The sequence below is a fragment of the Lontra canadensis genome, unplaced genomic scaffold, assembly GCF_010015895.1.
Source record: "Lontra canadensis isolate GAN:19392208 unplaced genomic scaffold, GSC_riverotter_1.0 scaffold7, whole genome shotgun sequence".
NCBI lineage: Eukaryota > Metazoa > Chordata > Mammalia > Carnivora > Mustelidae > Lontra > Lontra canadensis.
This window is the reverse complement of record NW_022631001.1, coordinates 24,737,471-24,753,024: the sequence shown is the minus strand read 5'-3', so window position 1 is coordinate 24,753,024 and position 15,554 is coordinate 24,737,471. Positions and strand designations below refer to the sequence as shown.

The following is a 15,554-nucleotide window of genomic DNA, read 5'->3' as shown; positions in this document are numbered from 1 at the left end:
AGAGCGTATGAACAACACAAAGATTGGTTTGTATCTTACCAGGTTGCATTTACCTGGACTAGACAAGGAAGGAAACTCCCTGGCCTAGCCTTTTGGAAACCTATAGTTGCAGTTCTGTGCAACAGATGGAGCACAGGCACTGAAATCAGACAAGTCATCATTTGCAGTGTGACTTATGTTAACTAGGTAACTTCTTCCAGCCTCTGTTCCTCATCTATGAAATGAGTGGTTCTCAACTTCACACAGTTATTGGGGAGGTTTGAATGAAACTCTATACCTGAAAGGATCTGACCTGACGCAAACTAGGATCTCAACAGACTTTTTTTTCTATTAAAAAAAAATTCACTTCTAAAATCTCAACAGCTTTTAGATACCCATGCAGGCAAAGACCAGTCACTGTGGTGGAGGTATGTCTTGTTTGTTATTTGTCTAGGCAGAATTAATTGCTATCTCTTTGTTGTCTCAATACTTTGCACACAATTCTGCCATTTCATCTACTATACTATGTGTTCGTTATTTGTTAGTATCTCTTTCCCATATTTGATTGTGAGTTCCTCAAGGATTAAGATCCTATCTGATTAATTTATTTCAGTGGGTAGCAGAGGACATGGAGATCTGTCTTCTAATCTTGATATAAAAGCTGATTGAGGGGCACCTGGCTGGCTCAGTAGGTAGAGCATGCGACTCTTGATCTTGGGGTTGTGAGTTTGAGCCCAACATTGGGTATAGAGATTACTAAAAGAAGTAAGTAAACTTAAAAAAAAAAAAAAGGTGATTGACTATAAGTGAGCCTCTCCAACATTCATGTGCCTCAAAATAATTGATAATAACTACCTTCTATTGAGTGGCCACCATGCACAATGCATTATGCTCAGAGCATCACTTAACTGTGAGTTTGTCTTTTTAGATAATCTCTTAACAACTCTGCCCCCAAAGTGTTAAGGACTACCTTTGGGGGACATAGATTTTCCTACATATTCCTTTGTAGCACCTTGGGATTTCATCATAGGAAAAATCGATTTAAAAAAGGTAGGATAATGGCTTTAAAAAAAAAAAAGCAATTTATTTATTTCTGAGAGAGAGCAGGGGAGGGGCAGAGGGAGAGGGAGAGGGAGCATCTCCAGCAGACTCTCCACCGAGCAAGGAGCCTGATGCCTGCTGATCTCACAACCCCAAGATCATGACTCAACTCGAAATCGAGTCAGATCCTCAGCTTACTGAGCCACCCACCGAGGCACCCCAATAGGATACAAGATCCTGACAGGGTTTCTGACAATAAAGCAAACTCCCTATCACTGAAGCCCCATTTATATTTACCAGGTTTTACATCTTTGCCTTGCTAAGAGCAACAATAATAACATCAAAACAGTGGAGCAATAATAATAGCAACAATAAAAACAACTGCAGATTTGTTATTTCATTTGATGTTGACTTTATGTGACCAGGTACTCCTTTCATACACAGAGTTTATGTGTATATCTCTGTAATTAGAATTCATTATTGCTTTCTAATTATTTGTTTATGACTTAGCTTCCCTACTGATCTCTATCAGCCGCTTAAAAATTGTATATATTTAAGGCATACAATATGATGTTTTGATATACATCTACATAGTGAAAAGATTACTTACAGTCAAGCTAGTTAACATATCATTTCCTCATATAGTTGTCTTTTGTGATGAGAGCACCTAAATTTATTCTTAGCATATTTTCATTATTCCATACAGTATTATTAGTTGTAGTCATCATGCTTTGATCTCTAAGATTAATTAATCCTGAATAACTGGAACTCTGTACCCTTTGACCAACACTTCCCCATTCTGCTCTCAACTCCTGCTCAGATGCCTAGTAACCACCAATCTGTACCCTGCTTCAATGAGTCCCAACTATTTTATTTTGTTTAAAAATTTTTAAACAAATTTTTAAAAGATTTTATTTATTTATTTGACAGAGAGAGAGCACAAGCAGGGGGAGTGACAGGGAGAGGGAGAAGCAAGGGTCCCTGCTGAACAAGGAGCCAGATGCAGGATTCGATCCTAGGACCCTGGGACCATGACCTGAGTGGAATGGGGCCATATACTTAACTGACTGAGCCACCCGGGCATCCTTCTGTGACATATTTTATAACTTCAACTTGTATCTCTTAATCCCCTTCACCTATTTCGCCCATCCCCACCCACCTTCCCTCTGGACCATCAATTTGTTCTTCAAATTTAAGAGTCTGTTTTGATTTTTAGAGACCACAGATAAGTAAAATCATATGGTATTTGTCTTTCTCTTTCCAACTAATTTAACTTAGCATAATATCCTCTAGGTCCATCTGCGTGTGGCAAATGCCTTTGCCTATTTTTAAAATCAAGTTACTTGTTTCCTTGCTATTGAGTTGAATTCCTTATATACTTTGTATATTAACTCCTTAAAAGATGTATGATTTGCAACTGTTTTCTTCCATTCTGTAGGCTGTCTCTTCACTCTGTTGATTGTTTCCTTTGCTGCACAGAAGTTCTTTAGTTTGATGAAATTCTCTATGAGCCTCTTAAGGGCAGGGACTACGTATTATTCATCTCTGTATTCCCAAGATTTAATCAAAGGACTGGCACAAAGTCATGCTAAGTAAATGGTTAATGTGTATAAAGTAAGTAATTGAATGTGCAGTGACATTATCTCATGTAGAAGGGGTGTGTCAGAGGGAAAACACTGCATAAACTAGACTGAGTTTGAAATTCAACTGCTTCAGTTGGTTGGCCCCAGACAAGTCTCAACCTCTCGGAGTATCTTTATATGTAAAATCAAGTGATAATATTTCTCTAACAAGCTTGTGAGGGATAAATTAAAGGTTGCTCTGAGACAACGCATTGCAAGTAATGGTCAGTCAATGAAAGTAGTTATTATCAATTATTATGAGACAATTGAATGTCAGAAAAGCTCACTTAGGGCCAATCAGCTTTTAAGTCAGGGTTAGAAGTCAGAACTCTCCATGTCTTCTGCTAGCCACTGGAATGAATTCATAGGGATCTCAGTCCTTGAGGAACTCACAGTCAAATATGTGAAAGAGACAGTAACAACTAATACACAGTATGGTGGAAGACATAGCAGAATCGTGTGCAAAGCTTCGGCACAACACAGAGGTGGCAATTACGCCGGGAAGAACCGCAGTGAAGTTAACACTGAAGTTGTAACGAGGGCGGAGTCTGGAGTTTTCTAGCTTCTGAGTTTCAGAAGCTACCGGAACCAAGGTGCTGCCGGGATTGAGTGACTCTCGGTCTCATATTGTTGATGGACACGGTCGAGGCGTTCCGTCAGTGTTTTCAGACGCCCGGGGATCGCTGCAGGTTGGGCAGGTTTTCAGCTTACAGTTACCGGCCGCAGCAGCAGAGGATGAACGGGGCTCTGGGAAAGGTAACGTAGGTTACAAGCACTCCGGGCGGGGCGGAGGTGGTGGGGAGAATAGAACTCGTGGGTGGCAACCAGGCTATCACCGCCTGTGTAGACATCCGGGTATGAGAAACCGGCGAGAATAGGCTCTCCCGGCAGCACGCGCGGCGCCTTGTAGTCAAAGGGTTGTGTTCCCTCCACTCCTTCCCGGGCGCACTCGGAGGCGTTTGCCAGTGGGCCACGCCCCCTCCACCAGCCACCCGGGCAGCCCATTGGCCTGAAAACAGAAGAGCTCCACAGTGGGAATCTCGGAACCGCGATCAGTTCCAATAATCTGAATGACCTTGAGGAGGTCATTTTGTTTTTGCACTTCCAGAGTGTTTTTTCTAAGTATACCGTTTTGACTTGGTGACCAGATTGGGATGTGAGGCTACTTGGCAATATGAAAAGGGAAATAACCTAAATTTTTGCTTACCAAACCTTATTTAAATGACTGCAGTAAAACCGTCTGAATCACGATAAATGCATTCCTTGGTCTTTCCTTGCCCTCTTAACAGATTTCAGTTGTGTTCTTTTAGTTGTGTAATGCTGCTCAGAATGATGACTGACTTTTAGCAATTTATATTAAAATTTTATTTTTGGGCATTGTAGAAATTTTATGTCCATGATATATATATATATATATATATATATAGGTCAGCATGATCTTTGCTGCTCATGGGTCTACCATTAGTTATCTTGGGATGGTCCCTGAATGTCTTTAGGCTTGTTTCCTTAATGGCTCAAGCCTTACATCTTTATGAAATAACTCACTAATACTCACTTTTGTCTAATTGTGAGAATTTGGCCAGATCTGGTAAAAGGATAATTAAAAAAAAAAATCAGGAAGTTTCAAAATTCTACTGTTAAAGATGGTCAGATTGGTGACTCCATGGCCCTGTTGTATTTGCTTTGATTCTGAGGACTGCTGAAAGAGAGGCCTAAGTTTTCAAGGAATACTGTTTCCTACCATTCTAGACTCCAGGAGAGCCCATGTAAATCTGTCATTAGGGCATCACCTAAAGATGAAAGGGCATGTAGGGCCTCTCCAAGTCCGATACCACTGCTACCTTCCAGATGCCTTTGTTATTGATTTTATTCTACTCTGCCCTGCTGCTTTGGCTAGTCTCACTTGACGTACCCTCACCCTTCTCACCACCTATTCAAATGCTACATCCTTGAACACCCAGCTCAGGTCTCATCTTTTCCATAAAACCTTTCTGACTACTCTGGCTAAAATGATTATTTTCTGAACTAGCTGGTATTATCTCTTGGCATCTAATCATGTGTAGTCTTGTGACCATCTTTGTGACCATCTTCAGCCTGTCTGGAAGTGTTAATGTTTTACATTTATAAGCAAAACCCAAGGGTTTGTCTGGATGACTCAGTCAGTTAGGTGTCTGCCTTTGGCTCAGGTCATGGTCCTGGGGTCCTGGAGTTGAGCCCCATGTCCCAAGGGGAGCCTGCTTCTCCCTCTTCCTCTGCTGTTCCTTCTGCTTGTGTCCTCTCTCTCTCTCTCTCTCAAATAAATAAATAAAATTAAAAAAAAAAAAAAGAGAAAGCCAGGGGATTTGCATCAGACCTGGGTTCTATATCTTGCTATGTATATCACCTTAGATGGGTTATTTGACCTCTCTGTGCTTCAGTTTCTTATTTGTAAAATGCAGATGATAATGCCACCATTAGAATTGTTGTAACAATTATAGAAGATAATGTAAATAATAGTACTTGTAAGGTGTGAAGGCCCGTATATGCAGGAATATTGGTAGTATTCTGCAGTTTATGTACTGCTTTCATTTTCATAGTTTCATTCGGTTGTCACAGGTACAAGAAATGAAATGGAAGCTATTGGCACAGTTTCTGGTACATGGTAGGTTTTTAAATGTCCTACTGAATGCCTGAATTAATGAATGCTTTTTAAAAAAAGATTTTATTTATTTATTTGACAGAGAGAGAGAGCGAGCACGAGAGAGGGAACATAGCAGGGGTAGTGGGAGAGGGAGAATAGGCTTCCTGCAGAGTAGAGAGCCTGAGGCAGGGCTCGATCCCAGGACCATCATGACCTGAGCCTAAGGCAGATGCTTCACCATCTGAGCCACCCAGTCACCCCTGAATGCTTTTGTTTTTAATAGGTCAACAGCCAGTTGAGTGAACCGTAGAGCTGAGACTGGAGCCTATTGTTTCTATCTCTCCTAAAACCCCACTGCTTTTCCTTTTTTGAGTATTTTATGTTTCCCTAATTGGTTAATCTTGCTTTTCCTCATCTGTGAAATGTGGAATGAAAACCTTCGTTCGCCTTTCCAAGTTGCCAATCCTTCCCTTTCCTATACAGCCCATTACCCTGATTCTCACATTGCAATGTAATAAATAATTTGCACATCTACTGTCTTCACTAGAAAGATTTGAAGGTAGGTAGCTGTATATATATGTATATGTATATATACATATATATGTACATATACATATATATATAAATATAATTTTTTTTAGGATTTTATTTACTTATTAGAGAGAGAGAGATCACAAGTAGGCAGAGAGTCAGGCAGAAGGGGAGGCAGAAGCAGGCTCCCCATTGAGCAGAGAGGTGGATGCAGGGCTCGATCCCAGGACCCTGAGATCACGACCACAGCCAAAGGCAGAGGCCCAACCCACTGAGCCACCCAGGCGCCCCTATATTTTCTTTATATGTATATGTACCCAGCCTACAGTGTACTTGACCTAAAGTAAGTACCTGATATATATTGAGCGAATAAGTGACTGAACAAAAAGTTCATGCCCTGAGCTGAAGGCAGACGCCCAACCGTCTGAGCCACTCAGGCATCCCTGAGGTAAATATTTTTATAACCTCTTTAAAGATAAGGAGGGATACCTGGGTGGCTCAGTTGATTGAGTGTCCGACTCTTGGTTTTGGCTCTGGTCATGATCTAGGGATTGTGGGATCGAGCCCTGCACCAGGCTCTACACTGGGTGGGGGAGTCTGCGTGGGATTCTCTCTCTCCCTCTCTCTCTGCCCCCACCCAGAGTAAATAAATAAATCTTAAAAAAAAAATAAAGGTAAGGAAGTGAGGTTTGGAGGGATTTATTAATTTAATCAGCAGATATTTACTGACCACCCACAGTGTGCCAGAAAGTATGGTAGATGTTGGGATATAGCAGTTTCCTGTCTTTATGAAGCTTGTATTCTTAGCAAAAGAGACAGGCTAATTAAACATTTAACTACTTAACTAATTATGATAAATGCCACGAAAGAAGTATTCTGGGTGCTATGTGAGTGTTCAACAGCAGGATCCAAGTAAATCTGAGCAGTAAGGAAAGTTTTCTTGAGGATGCTACATGACTAAGACTTAAAGAATGATAGAATTAAACAGAGAGAGTATGTGCAAAGGCCCTGAAATGAGAACGTATTTGAAGTTCCAGAGGTTTCAGAAGAAATTGGTAGGGAGAGGAGCAGCGGGGCTTGGATCAAGGGACAATATGCAGACAAATATGTGAATGAGACTTGGGGAGATGGTCGGGGATTGGACTTAATCTTTTAGGTAACCACGGGTATTTCTAAACAATTTAGCCCTGGAAGGACGTAGGATATAGGCTTTACAAAGCTCAACTGTGGCCTGGAAATACAATCCAGCAGTTATGCTAGAAGGCCAGATGTTTCTTTTTTTTCTTTTTTAAAAAATTGGGATATAATTCACATACCATAATATTTACCCATTTAAGATGGACAATTCAGTGGTTTTTGGTATGTTCACAGAGTTGTGCTGCTATCATCACTGTCTAATTCCAGAACATTTTCTTCACTCCCAAAAGAAACCCTGTACCCATAAGCAGTCATTCCTCATTCATCCCCTGCCCATCCCCATGTAACCACTAATCTGCTTTCTTTCTGTGTCGATCTGTTTGTTCTGGTCATTTCATACAAATTTAATCATATGTATGGGAGGCTAAGTATTTCTTTTCTTTTTTTTTTTTAATAATTCCCGTCTTTTTTTTTTTTTAAGATTTTTTTTATTTATTTGACAGACAGAGATCACAAGTAGGCAGAGAGGCAGGCAGAGAGAGAGGGGGAAGCAGGCTTCCTGCTGAGCAGAGAGTCCAATGCGGGGCTTGATCCCAGGACCCTGGGATCATGACCTGAGCTGAAGGCAGAGGCTTAAACCACTGAGCCACCCAGGCATCCCGAGGCTAAGTATTTCTTAAGGGACTTGCCAAAGATCATACAACTATGAACGTGGAAGTTTGATATTCAAACCCAGGTTTGTATGAATCCATAAACTGTGCTCCTAAGTGCCATAAAAACTCAGTGCAAAGACAGACTCTGACAGTCACCATATTAAACATATTTTTAAAAAAGATTTTATTTATTTATTTGACAGAAAGAGACACAGTGAGAGAGGGAACACAAGCAGGGGAAGTGGGAGAGGGAGAAGCAGGCTTCCGGTGGAGCAAGGAGCCCGATGAAGGGCATGATCCCAGGACTCTGGGATCATGACCTGAGCCTAAGGCAGACGCTTAATGACTGAGCCATCCAGCACCCCAACATATTAAACATATTAAGGGGCAGCTGGGTGGCTCAGGCGGTTAAGCATCTGCCTTCAGCTCAGGTCATGATCCCAGGGTCCTGGGATGGAGCCCCGTATCAGGCTCCCTGCTCAGCGTGGAGTCTGCTACTCTCTCTCCCTCTGCAGCTCCCCCTCCTTGTGCGCTCTCTCACTCTCTCTGTCAAATAAATAAAAATCTTTAAAAAAAAAAAATAAACATATTAAGAAGAGACTTGGGAAAGACTATGAACAAAAGTGGTTTTGAAAGAACTTAGGAAAAGTCAGCTAAAACACCACTAGCCAGCTGTGTGCTTAAGGCATATTAATTCACCTTTCTGAGCTTTGGTTTCCTCGAAATAAAATGGGGGTCAAAAATCCTACCTCACAGAATGGTTGTTAGGATTAAAGGAAATGATGTTTGGCAGATAGCAGTTACTCAAGAAATGGTAGGATTATTGATGCTATTGTTACTAGCATATGAATTTCAGTAATTGGTATTACTCTGTTGAGAGGTAGTATGGTAGAATGGAAGACATGGGCTTTGGATTCAGTCAGCCTTGGGTTTGAATTCTTGGTGCATCTTACCAAACCTATAACTTCAGGCAGTTTTCCTAAGCCTCTGTTTTTTTTTTTTCCCCCCTCTGTAAAATAGGGACAATTATCTCAATTATGCCTCTACCAGAGGATTGATATAAAGAGGAACTGAAATAGTATGTGTCAAGGGATCACAAAGGATGTACTCAATAAGTGATAGCAACTGCTTTTTAAAATATTTATTAAAGGGGCACCTGGGTGGCTCAGTGGGTTAAAGCCTCTGCCTTTGGCTTAGGTCATGATCCCAGGGTGCTGGGATTGAGCCAGCATCAGCCCAGTTTGGGCTCTCTGCTCAGCAGGGAGCCTGCTTACCCCGCCCCTCTGCTTACCCCGCCTGCCTCTCTGTCTACTTGTAATCTCTGTCAATAAAATAAAATCTTTTTTTTTAAAGGTTTTATTTATTGATTTATTTGTCAGAGAGAGAGAGAGAGAGAGCGCACACACAAGCAGGCAGAGTGGCAGACAGAGGCAGAGAGAGAAGCAGCATCCCCGCCGAGCAAGGAGCTGGATGGGGGACTCAATCCCAGGACCCTGGGATCACGACCTGAGCCAAAGGCAGTGGCTTAACCGACTGAGCCACCCAGGCGTCTCTCAAATAAAATCTTTTTTTTTTTTTTAAGATTTTATTTATTTATTTGACAGACAGACAGAAAGAGATCACAAGTAGGCAGAGGGGCAGGCAGAGAGAGAGGGGGAAGCAGGCTTCCCGCTGAGCGGAGAGCCCGATGCGGGGCTTGATCCCAGGACCCTGAGATCATGACTTGAGCCGAAGGCAGAGGCTTTAACCCACTGAGCCACCCAGGCGCCCCTCAAATAAAATCTTAAAAAAAAAAGTATTAAATACACAAATGTATTCTTAATAGCTATTTTTAAAATGTTTTCTTTTTTCTTCTTTTTAATTTTTTAAAAGATTTTATTTATTTATTTGAGAGAGAGAGAGAGCATGAGAGAGAGAGAGAGAGCATGAGCTATGGGGGAGAGGCAGAGGCAGAGAGAGAAGCAGACTCTCTGCTGAGCAGGGAGCCAGATTCGGGACTCGATTTCAGAACCTTGGGATCATGACCTGAGCTGAAGGCAGCTGCTTAACTGACTGAGCCACCCAGGAGCCCCTCAGCTAATACTTGTAAAACAGCTTTCAGTTGCTTGCCTCATGGTCCCCTGACTCACTACTGTCACTACTCACCTGGGGCTCAGGTGTGTGAAGCTACTCATACAGTATAAATTTGGCTCAGTGACTTCAGTCTTTGGTAGCTGTGCGGTCCCCCTGTTCTTGACTCCTGAGCTCATGGCACAAGTATTTTGGTAACCCATTGCGGCAGCTGTGTCCCCATTCATTCGTTCATTCACTAGCATCACCACCCTCCTCTTCCTATTTGCTGCAGAGCTATAGCCACTCTTCATTTGCTGACTGGGAGGAGCGGGTATTTGTGGATATAGTCCCAAAATAGATTACTTTTGTTCTGATAAATAATGCCGAGCATGCAGGGAGAGGAAGCACATTTTCCAGAGCTGAAAGGGAGAGTTCACACCACAATTTGAATGTCTTTCAGAAAGTTGCCAACCCTTAAGCCTGGCTTTTAGATAATTAAATCCTTTGCTTTTGTAGAGACTCAGAAATCTGAGTGACTAAAGTGAGGAAAAAAATCAGTGTCATCTAGATCTTTCTTCCCATTCAATTCCTCTTCTGTATGAAGTGACCCACTTAAGAATATATTCTGAGGGTGCCTGGATGGCAGAGTTAGTTAAGCATCTGACTCTTGGTTTCGGCTCAGACCATCTCCCTCTGCCCTGTATCTCAGATAAATAAATAAATCTTTTTTAAAAATCGGGGCAGAGGAAGGGAACAGTTTGAGCGAATTCTGGAGAAATCTCCTAGAGAATGTGAGGTCACGGTGATTGGAAAGGATATGAATAGATGGAAGGAAGGGCAAAATACATAGATGATCCTAAACCCTCCAATTAAATCAGATACTAAAAGATTTTTTAATTATGTGTACAATATGCTTAACCTAACTGGCCAGCATGAAAGGCAGCGAAGGCATCAAGGAGCCCTGGAAGTCAGGAGCTCCAGCCAGTGCCATTATACCTTGGCCAGTACTTCCCCTCCCTGGAGTTAGAGCAGAGGAGTCTTGTTTCTCCAGGGCTAAGATTTAACAAACATGACAAACAGAATAAAGATGAGTGAACAGAATATATATATGTGTATATATATACACACATACACACACATATGTATACATATACATACACGTGTGTGTGTGTGTGTGTGTGTGTGTGTGTGTGTGTTTATAATTTATTTTAGAGAGGGAGAGCAAGCGAGTGTGTGGTGGGGGTATGGGCAGAGGGCAAAGGAAAGAAAGAGTCTCAGGCAGACTCCGTGCCAAGTGCGGAGCCAGAACAGGGCTTGATCTTCCGACCTGAGCTTAAACCAAGTGTCAGTCTCTTAACTGACTTGAGCCACACAGGCGCCCCCTGCCTGGATTTCTTAAGCACTAAAACATTTGAGAGAGAGGGTATAGAAAACGGGAGTGGGGGCGCCTGGGTGGCTCAGTGGGTTAAAGCCTCTGCCTTCGGCTCAGGTCATGGTCCCAGGGTCCTAGGATCGAGCCCCGCATCGGGCTCTCTGCTCAGCAGGGAGCCTGCTTCGTTCTCTATCTCTACCTGCCTCTCTGACTACTTCTGATCTCTGTCTGCCAAATAAATAAATAAAATCTTAAAAAAAAAAAAAAGGAAAGAAAAGGGGGGGAATTATGGACTTTAGATTCAGAGAATCCTGAGATCCTATGCCAGTTTTGGTAGTGGCTGTTTGACTTTGGGCAAATTATTTAATCTCCATTTCTTAACTGTAAAGTGGGATAATAATACTTATTCTATAAGGGAATTATGATTTAGATACATGGTAAGTACCAAACAAAATAGATGTGGGGGCTTAATAAATGGTAGCCATGGGTATCATTCATTTGCTTTCTAATCATTTATTTGTTTACAAAAACAAACGTTGATTGAATGTCTGCAGTGTGCCTGAGAGGAATACATGATCCTTGTCCCTGAGGAGCTCTTAATTTAGCATAGTGGTATATGGGTGATGTGAAGAGTTTCAGTGAATCTCCCTAAGTAGTGTGCAAACTTTTGTTTGTGCTTATATGTATTTGTCTGGGGAGAACGTTCATGACTTTGAACAGATTCTCAGTGTCTGTATCACCTCAGAAGAAGAATTTTTCCTGGCCATCTCCACCTGAATTTTTTGCTGGAGGCGCTTGTTATTCATACCACCTATTTGACTTAAGTCATATAATGCTTGTGGTATTGCTTAGCTGTTTAATACAGAAGTGTGCCAGTATCTCCAGCCATTCAAACTCCTGCAGGACAAGGATTGTGCTTACATTTCTTTTTAAAAACAGCTTATTGAGATACAATTCACATACCACATAATTCATCCATTTAAAGTATACAATTCAGTGACTTTTAATAAATTCAGAGTATGAGGCACCGGGCTAGCTCAGTCAGTAGAGTATGGGAGAACACGTGACTCTCGATCTCAGGGTCATGTGTTTGAGCAAGTTAAGAAATATATATGTATATATATTTTTATATATATGTTTGTATGAGTGTGTATACACACTCAGTGTACATCCATCACTATAATCAATTTTAGAACATTTCATCACCCCAAAAGGGAACTCTGTATCCCTCAGTTGTCATCCCTACCACCTCAGACCCTCTAGCTCTAGGCAACCACTAATCTACTTTCTTTCTCTATAGATTTGCCTGCTCTGGGTATTTCATATAAATACGCTATACCACTGATGTTTCGAGTGGGTTTCAGCAGGGCAGAGTGAGTTTGAAGGAACGGGAAGGGGGGAAACGTAGGGAGGGAAGCTGCCACTGCTACTGCCTCCTCTCATTATTATTGTTTTGTTGATATTGGTGTCATTATTATTATTAAGACAGTGTGCTCTAACAGAGGCATAGCCTTTGGAGTAAAACAGTCCTCTTAGACACTTATTAGGTATGATTTCTCAGAATATAAACTATGGGCCTCAGCTGCCTTACCTGTCAAATTGTCTTGCGGTGTTTTGAGAATTAGGAAAGAGTTAAAAGTCCCTTGCATGGTGCCTGTGGTTGGCAGATGCATAATTGTTGATTGACAGTAGAAAAAAAGATCCAGTTGGAAAGGGAAAATAAGGTAAAAAAACACAACAACAACAAAAAGCAGCATGGAGGGGGGCTTCTGTTTTTTAGCTTTTTCTGTAGCGGGTGGAATAAGAGTGAAGATGACCTTGGTTTGCCTACATGTTCAGTATTAACTGAAAGACAGCTTCTTTGCTAGACAAGAGGCTTTGGGTCCTTTTTGGTTGTGTAATTTGGGTTTCTAGCCTCTTTTTGAAGAGGTGCTTGGAAGGCTCTGAATAATTAAAATGGTCCTAACATGGCTATTTTGCTCTAGATGCTGTGTCTGAGGAACGATATCATTTTTAAGCAAGCCTTTTCTCTCTTAAGGTAAGGATATTAATAACAATGGTTAAATATAGCTAATATTTGCATTCTGTTGGGTAGTTCACCCAGCATTTTTCCTTCATCATCTCCACCTGCATGTCTACTAAGCATCTCAAACATTAACTCCCCCGTCATCTCTCTCTTCCTCATTCTCAGTAAATGACAACTTGATTCATCTAGTTGCCCAGGCCAAAGTCCTTGGAGTCATCCTTAACACTTAATTCTCTTATTCTACATCCAATTCTTTAACAAATCCTCTCAGTTCTACTTTTTTTTTTTTTTAAAGATTTTTATTTATTTATTTATTTGAGAGAGAGACAGTGAGAGAGAGCATGAGCAAGGAGAAGGTGAGAGGGAGAAGCAGACTCCCCGTGGAGTTGGGAGCCTGATGCGGGACTCGATCCCAGGACTCCGGGATCATGACCTGAGCTGAAGGCAGTCGCTTAACCGACTGAGCCATCCAGGCGCCCTCAGTTCTACTTTTGAAATATATACAGAATCAAACCTTTCCTCAGCTCCAGTTTCAGGTCTCATGCTTTCTGTTTTGCTCAACTACTAGGGACCAGCTACTTCTAATATTTACTATCATCATTCTGCCTCCTAACTGATGCCACTGCTTTCCTTTTCTCTTCTGTCCTTCACACTAAAATCAGAGTGATTATTTTTATTTTTAAAAACTTATTTTTAAAGATTTTATTTATTCATTTGGGAGAGAGGGAGCACGAGCAGGGGAGGGGCAGAGGGAGAGGGAGAAACAGATCCCGCACTGAGCGGGGAGCTCAATGCTGGTCTCAATCCCTGGACTCTGGGGTCACAACCTGAGCCAAAAGCAGACATTTAACCAACTGAACCACCCAAGCACTCCTGGAATGATTATTTTGAAAATCAAGAGAGTTTATGTCACTTCTTTCTCAGAACTCTCTAATGGTGTCCCATCTTACTCAAAATAAAATCTACAGAAAGAAAAATAAAATGAGATGAAAACTGAGAGGGAGGCAAACCATGAAAGACCCTGAACTCTAGGAAACAAACTGAGGGTTGCTGGAGGGAAGGGGGAAATGGAGTAGCTGGGTGATGGGCATTAAGGAGGGCACTTGATGTAATGAGCACCAGGTGTTATATAAACTGATGGATCACTAAATTCTACCTCTGGAACTAATAAAAAAAGAAAAATAAAGTCTACACTCTACTATATCCAACAAGGCTTTACATAATCTGTCTCCTCATCTGTATACTACTGCTTACTTAGCTTTAGCATACTGGCTCCCTTTCTAGTTCTTGAGGATCTAAGCACTCTCCTACTCCAGGATCTTTGTCCATTCTTCCCTTAGATATCCATATGGCTCGGGGTGCTTGGCTGGCTCAGTCAGTGGAGCATGAAACTCTTAATTTTGGGGTCATGAGTTCAAGGCCTGTGTTGGGGAGTAGAGCCTACTTAAAAAAATTTTAGGGACGCCTGGGTGCCTCAGTCAGTTGAATGTCAGACTCTTGATTTTGATTCAGGTCATGATCTCAGGGTCGTGAGATTGAGCCCCATGTCTGGTTCCACGCTCAGGGTTCCATGCTTAGTGTGGAGTCTGCTTGTCCCTCTCCCTTTACTCCTGCCCCCATGTGCTCACTCATGCATGCGTGCTCTCTCTAAAATAAAGAAATAAATCTTTAAACAATTTTTTTTAAAGATTTTATTTATTTGACAGACGGAGATCACAAGCAGGCAGAGAGGCAGTCAGAGAGAGAGGAAGGGAAGCAGACTCCCTGTTGAGCAGAGAGCCCATTGTGGGACTCGATCCCAGGACCCTGGGATCATGACCTTAGCCGAAGGCAGAGGCTTAACCCACTGAGTCACCCAGGCGCCCTTTAAACAAAATTTTTAAAAAAGCTTTCCACATGGCTTGACCCTCCTTACTTCATTCAGGTTTGTGCCCAGATGTTATCCCTTTAGAGAGGTCTTCCCCGACTACCCTATGTAAAAACAGTGCCTCCCTCACCCCATCAATCTTTATTCCCTTCCCTTACTTCATTTTTCTTTGTTGCAGGTATCACCACCTGAGACTTTTTAGAAAGATGTATATGTAAAGTTACTTAAATTATCTTCCCTGCCTGTCCCCTAGAAAATAAGCATCATACATCATATATCATACATGTTAGTCTAGTTTACTGCTGTATCCTTAGAGCCTAGAATGGTGCCTGGCACATAGTAGGCATTTAATAAATACTTGTTTAATGAGTGAATAGATCCTCATAGTGACCTGGTGAAACGGGTCATATTATCTTAATTTTATACATAAATAACTGAGGTCCAGGGAAGCAAATTAATTGCTCGAGATGACATAGTTAGTATGAGTTGGAGTTAGAATTCAAACCCAAGTTTTTTTTCCACTGCCTTGCATATACAATTTGCTACTCCCCACTGTTTTTCTCTCAATGGTAATAAAAGGCATTTGGTAGTTTATTTCTTGAATCAGCAGGTAATCACTGAGTATCTTACGTGTGGCAGCCATATGATATAAAA

The 15,554-nt window shown here is 41.6% G+C and overlaps 1 protein-coding gene across 2 annotated transcripts in view; it reads left to right on the top strand.

Annotated features, from left to right (window-relative positions):
- Positions 1-3,238: 3,238 nt before the first annotated feature.
- MRPL48 (mitochondrial ribosomal protein L48) overlaps positions 3,239-15,554 on the top strand; it is a 54,690-nt gene continuing 42,374 nt past the window's right edge. The window contains exons 1-3 of one of the 2 annotated variants that reach the window (XM_032853126.1): positions 3,239-3,398; positions 12,993-13,045; positions 15,079-15,108. In XM_032853126.1, coding sequence (XP_032709017.1) covers positions 3,276-3,398; positions 12,993-13,045; positions 15,079-15,108 — 206 coding nt within the window. In that variant the 5' untranslated portion in view covers positions 3,239-3,275. The remainder of the gene's footprint in view (positions 3,399-12,992; positions 13,046-15,078; positions 15,109-15,554) is intronic. The other variant, XM_032853127.1, reaches the window with a different exon arrangement.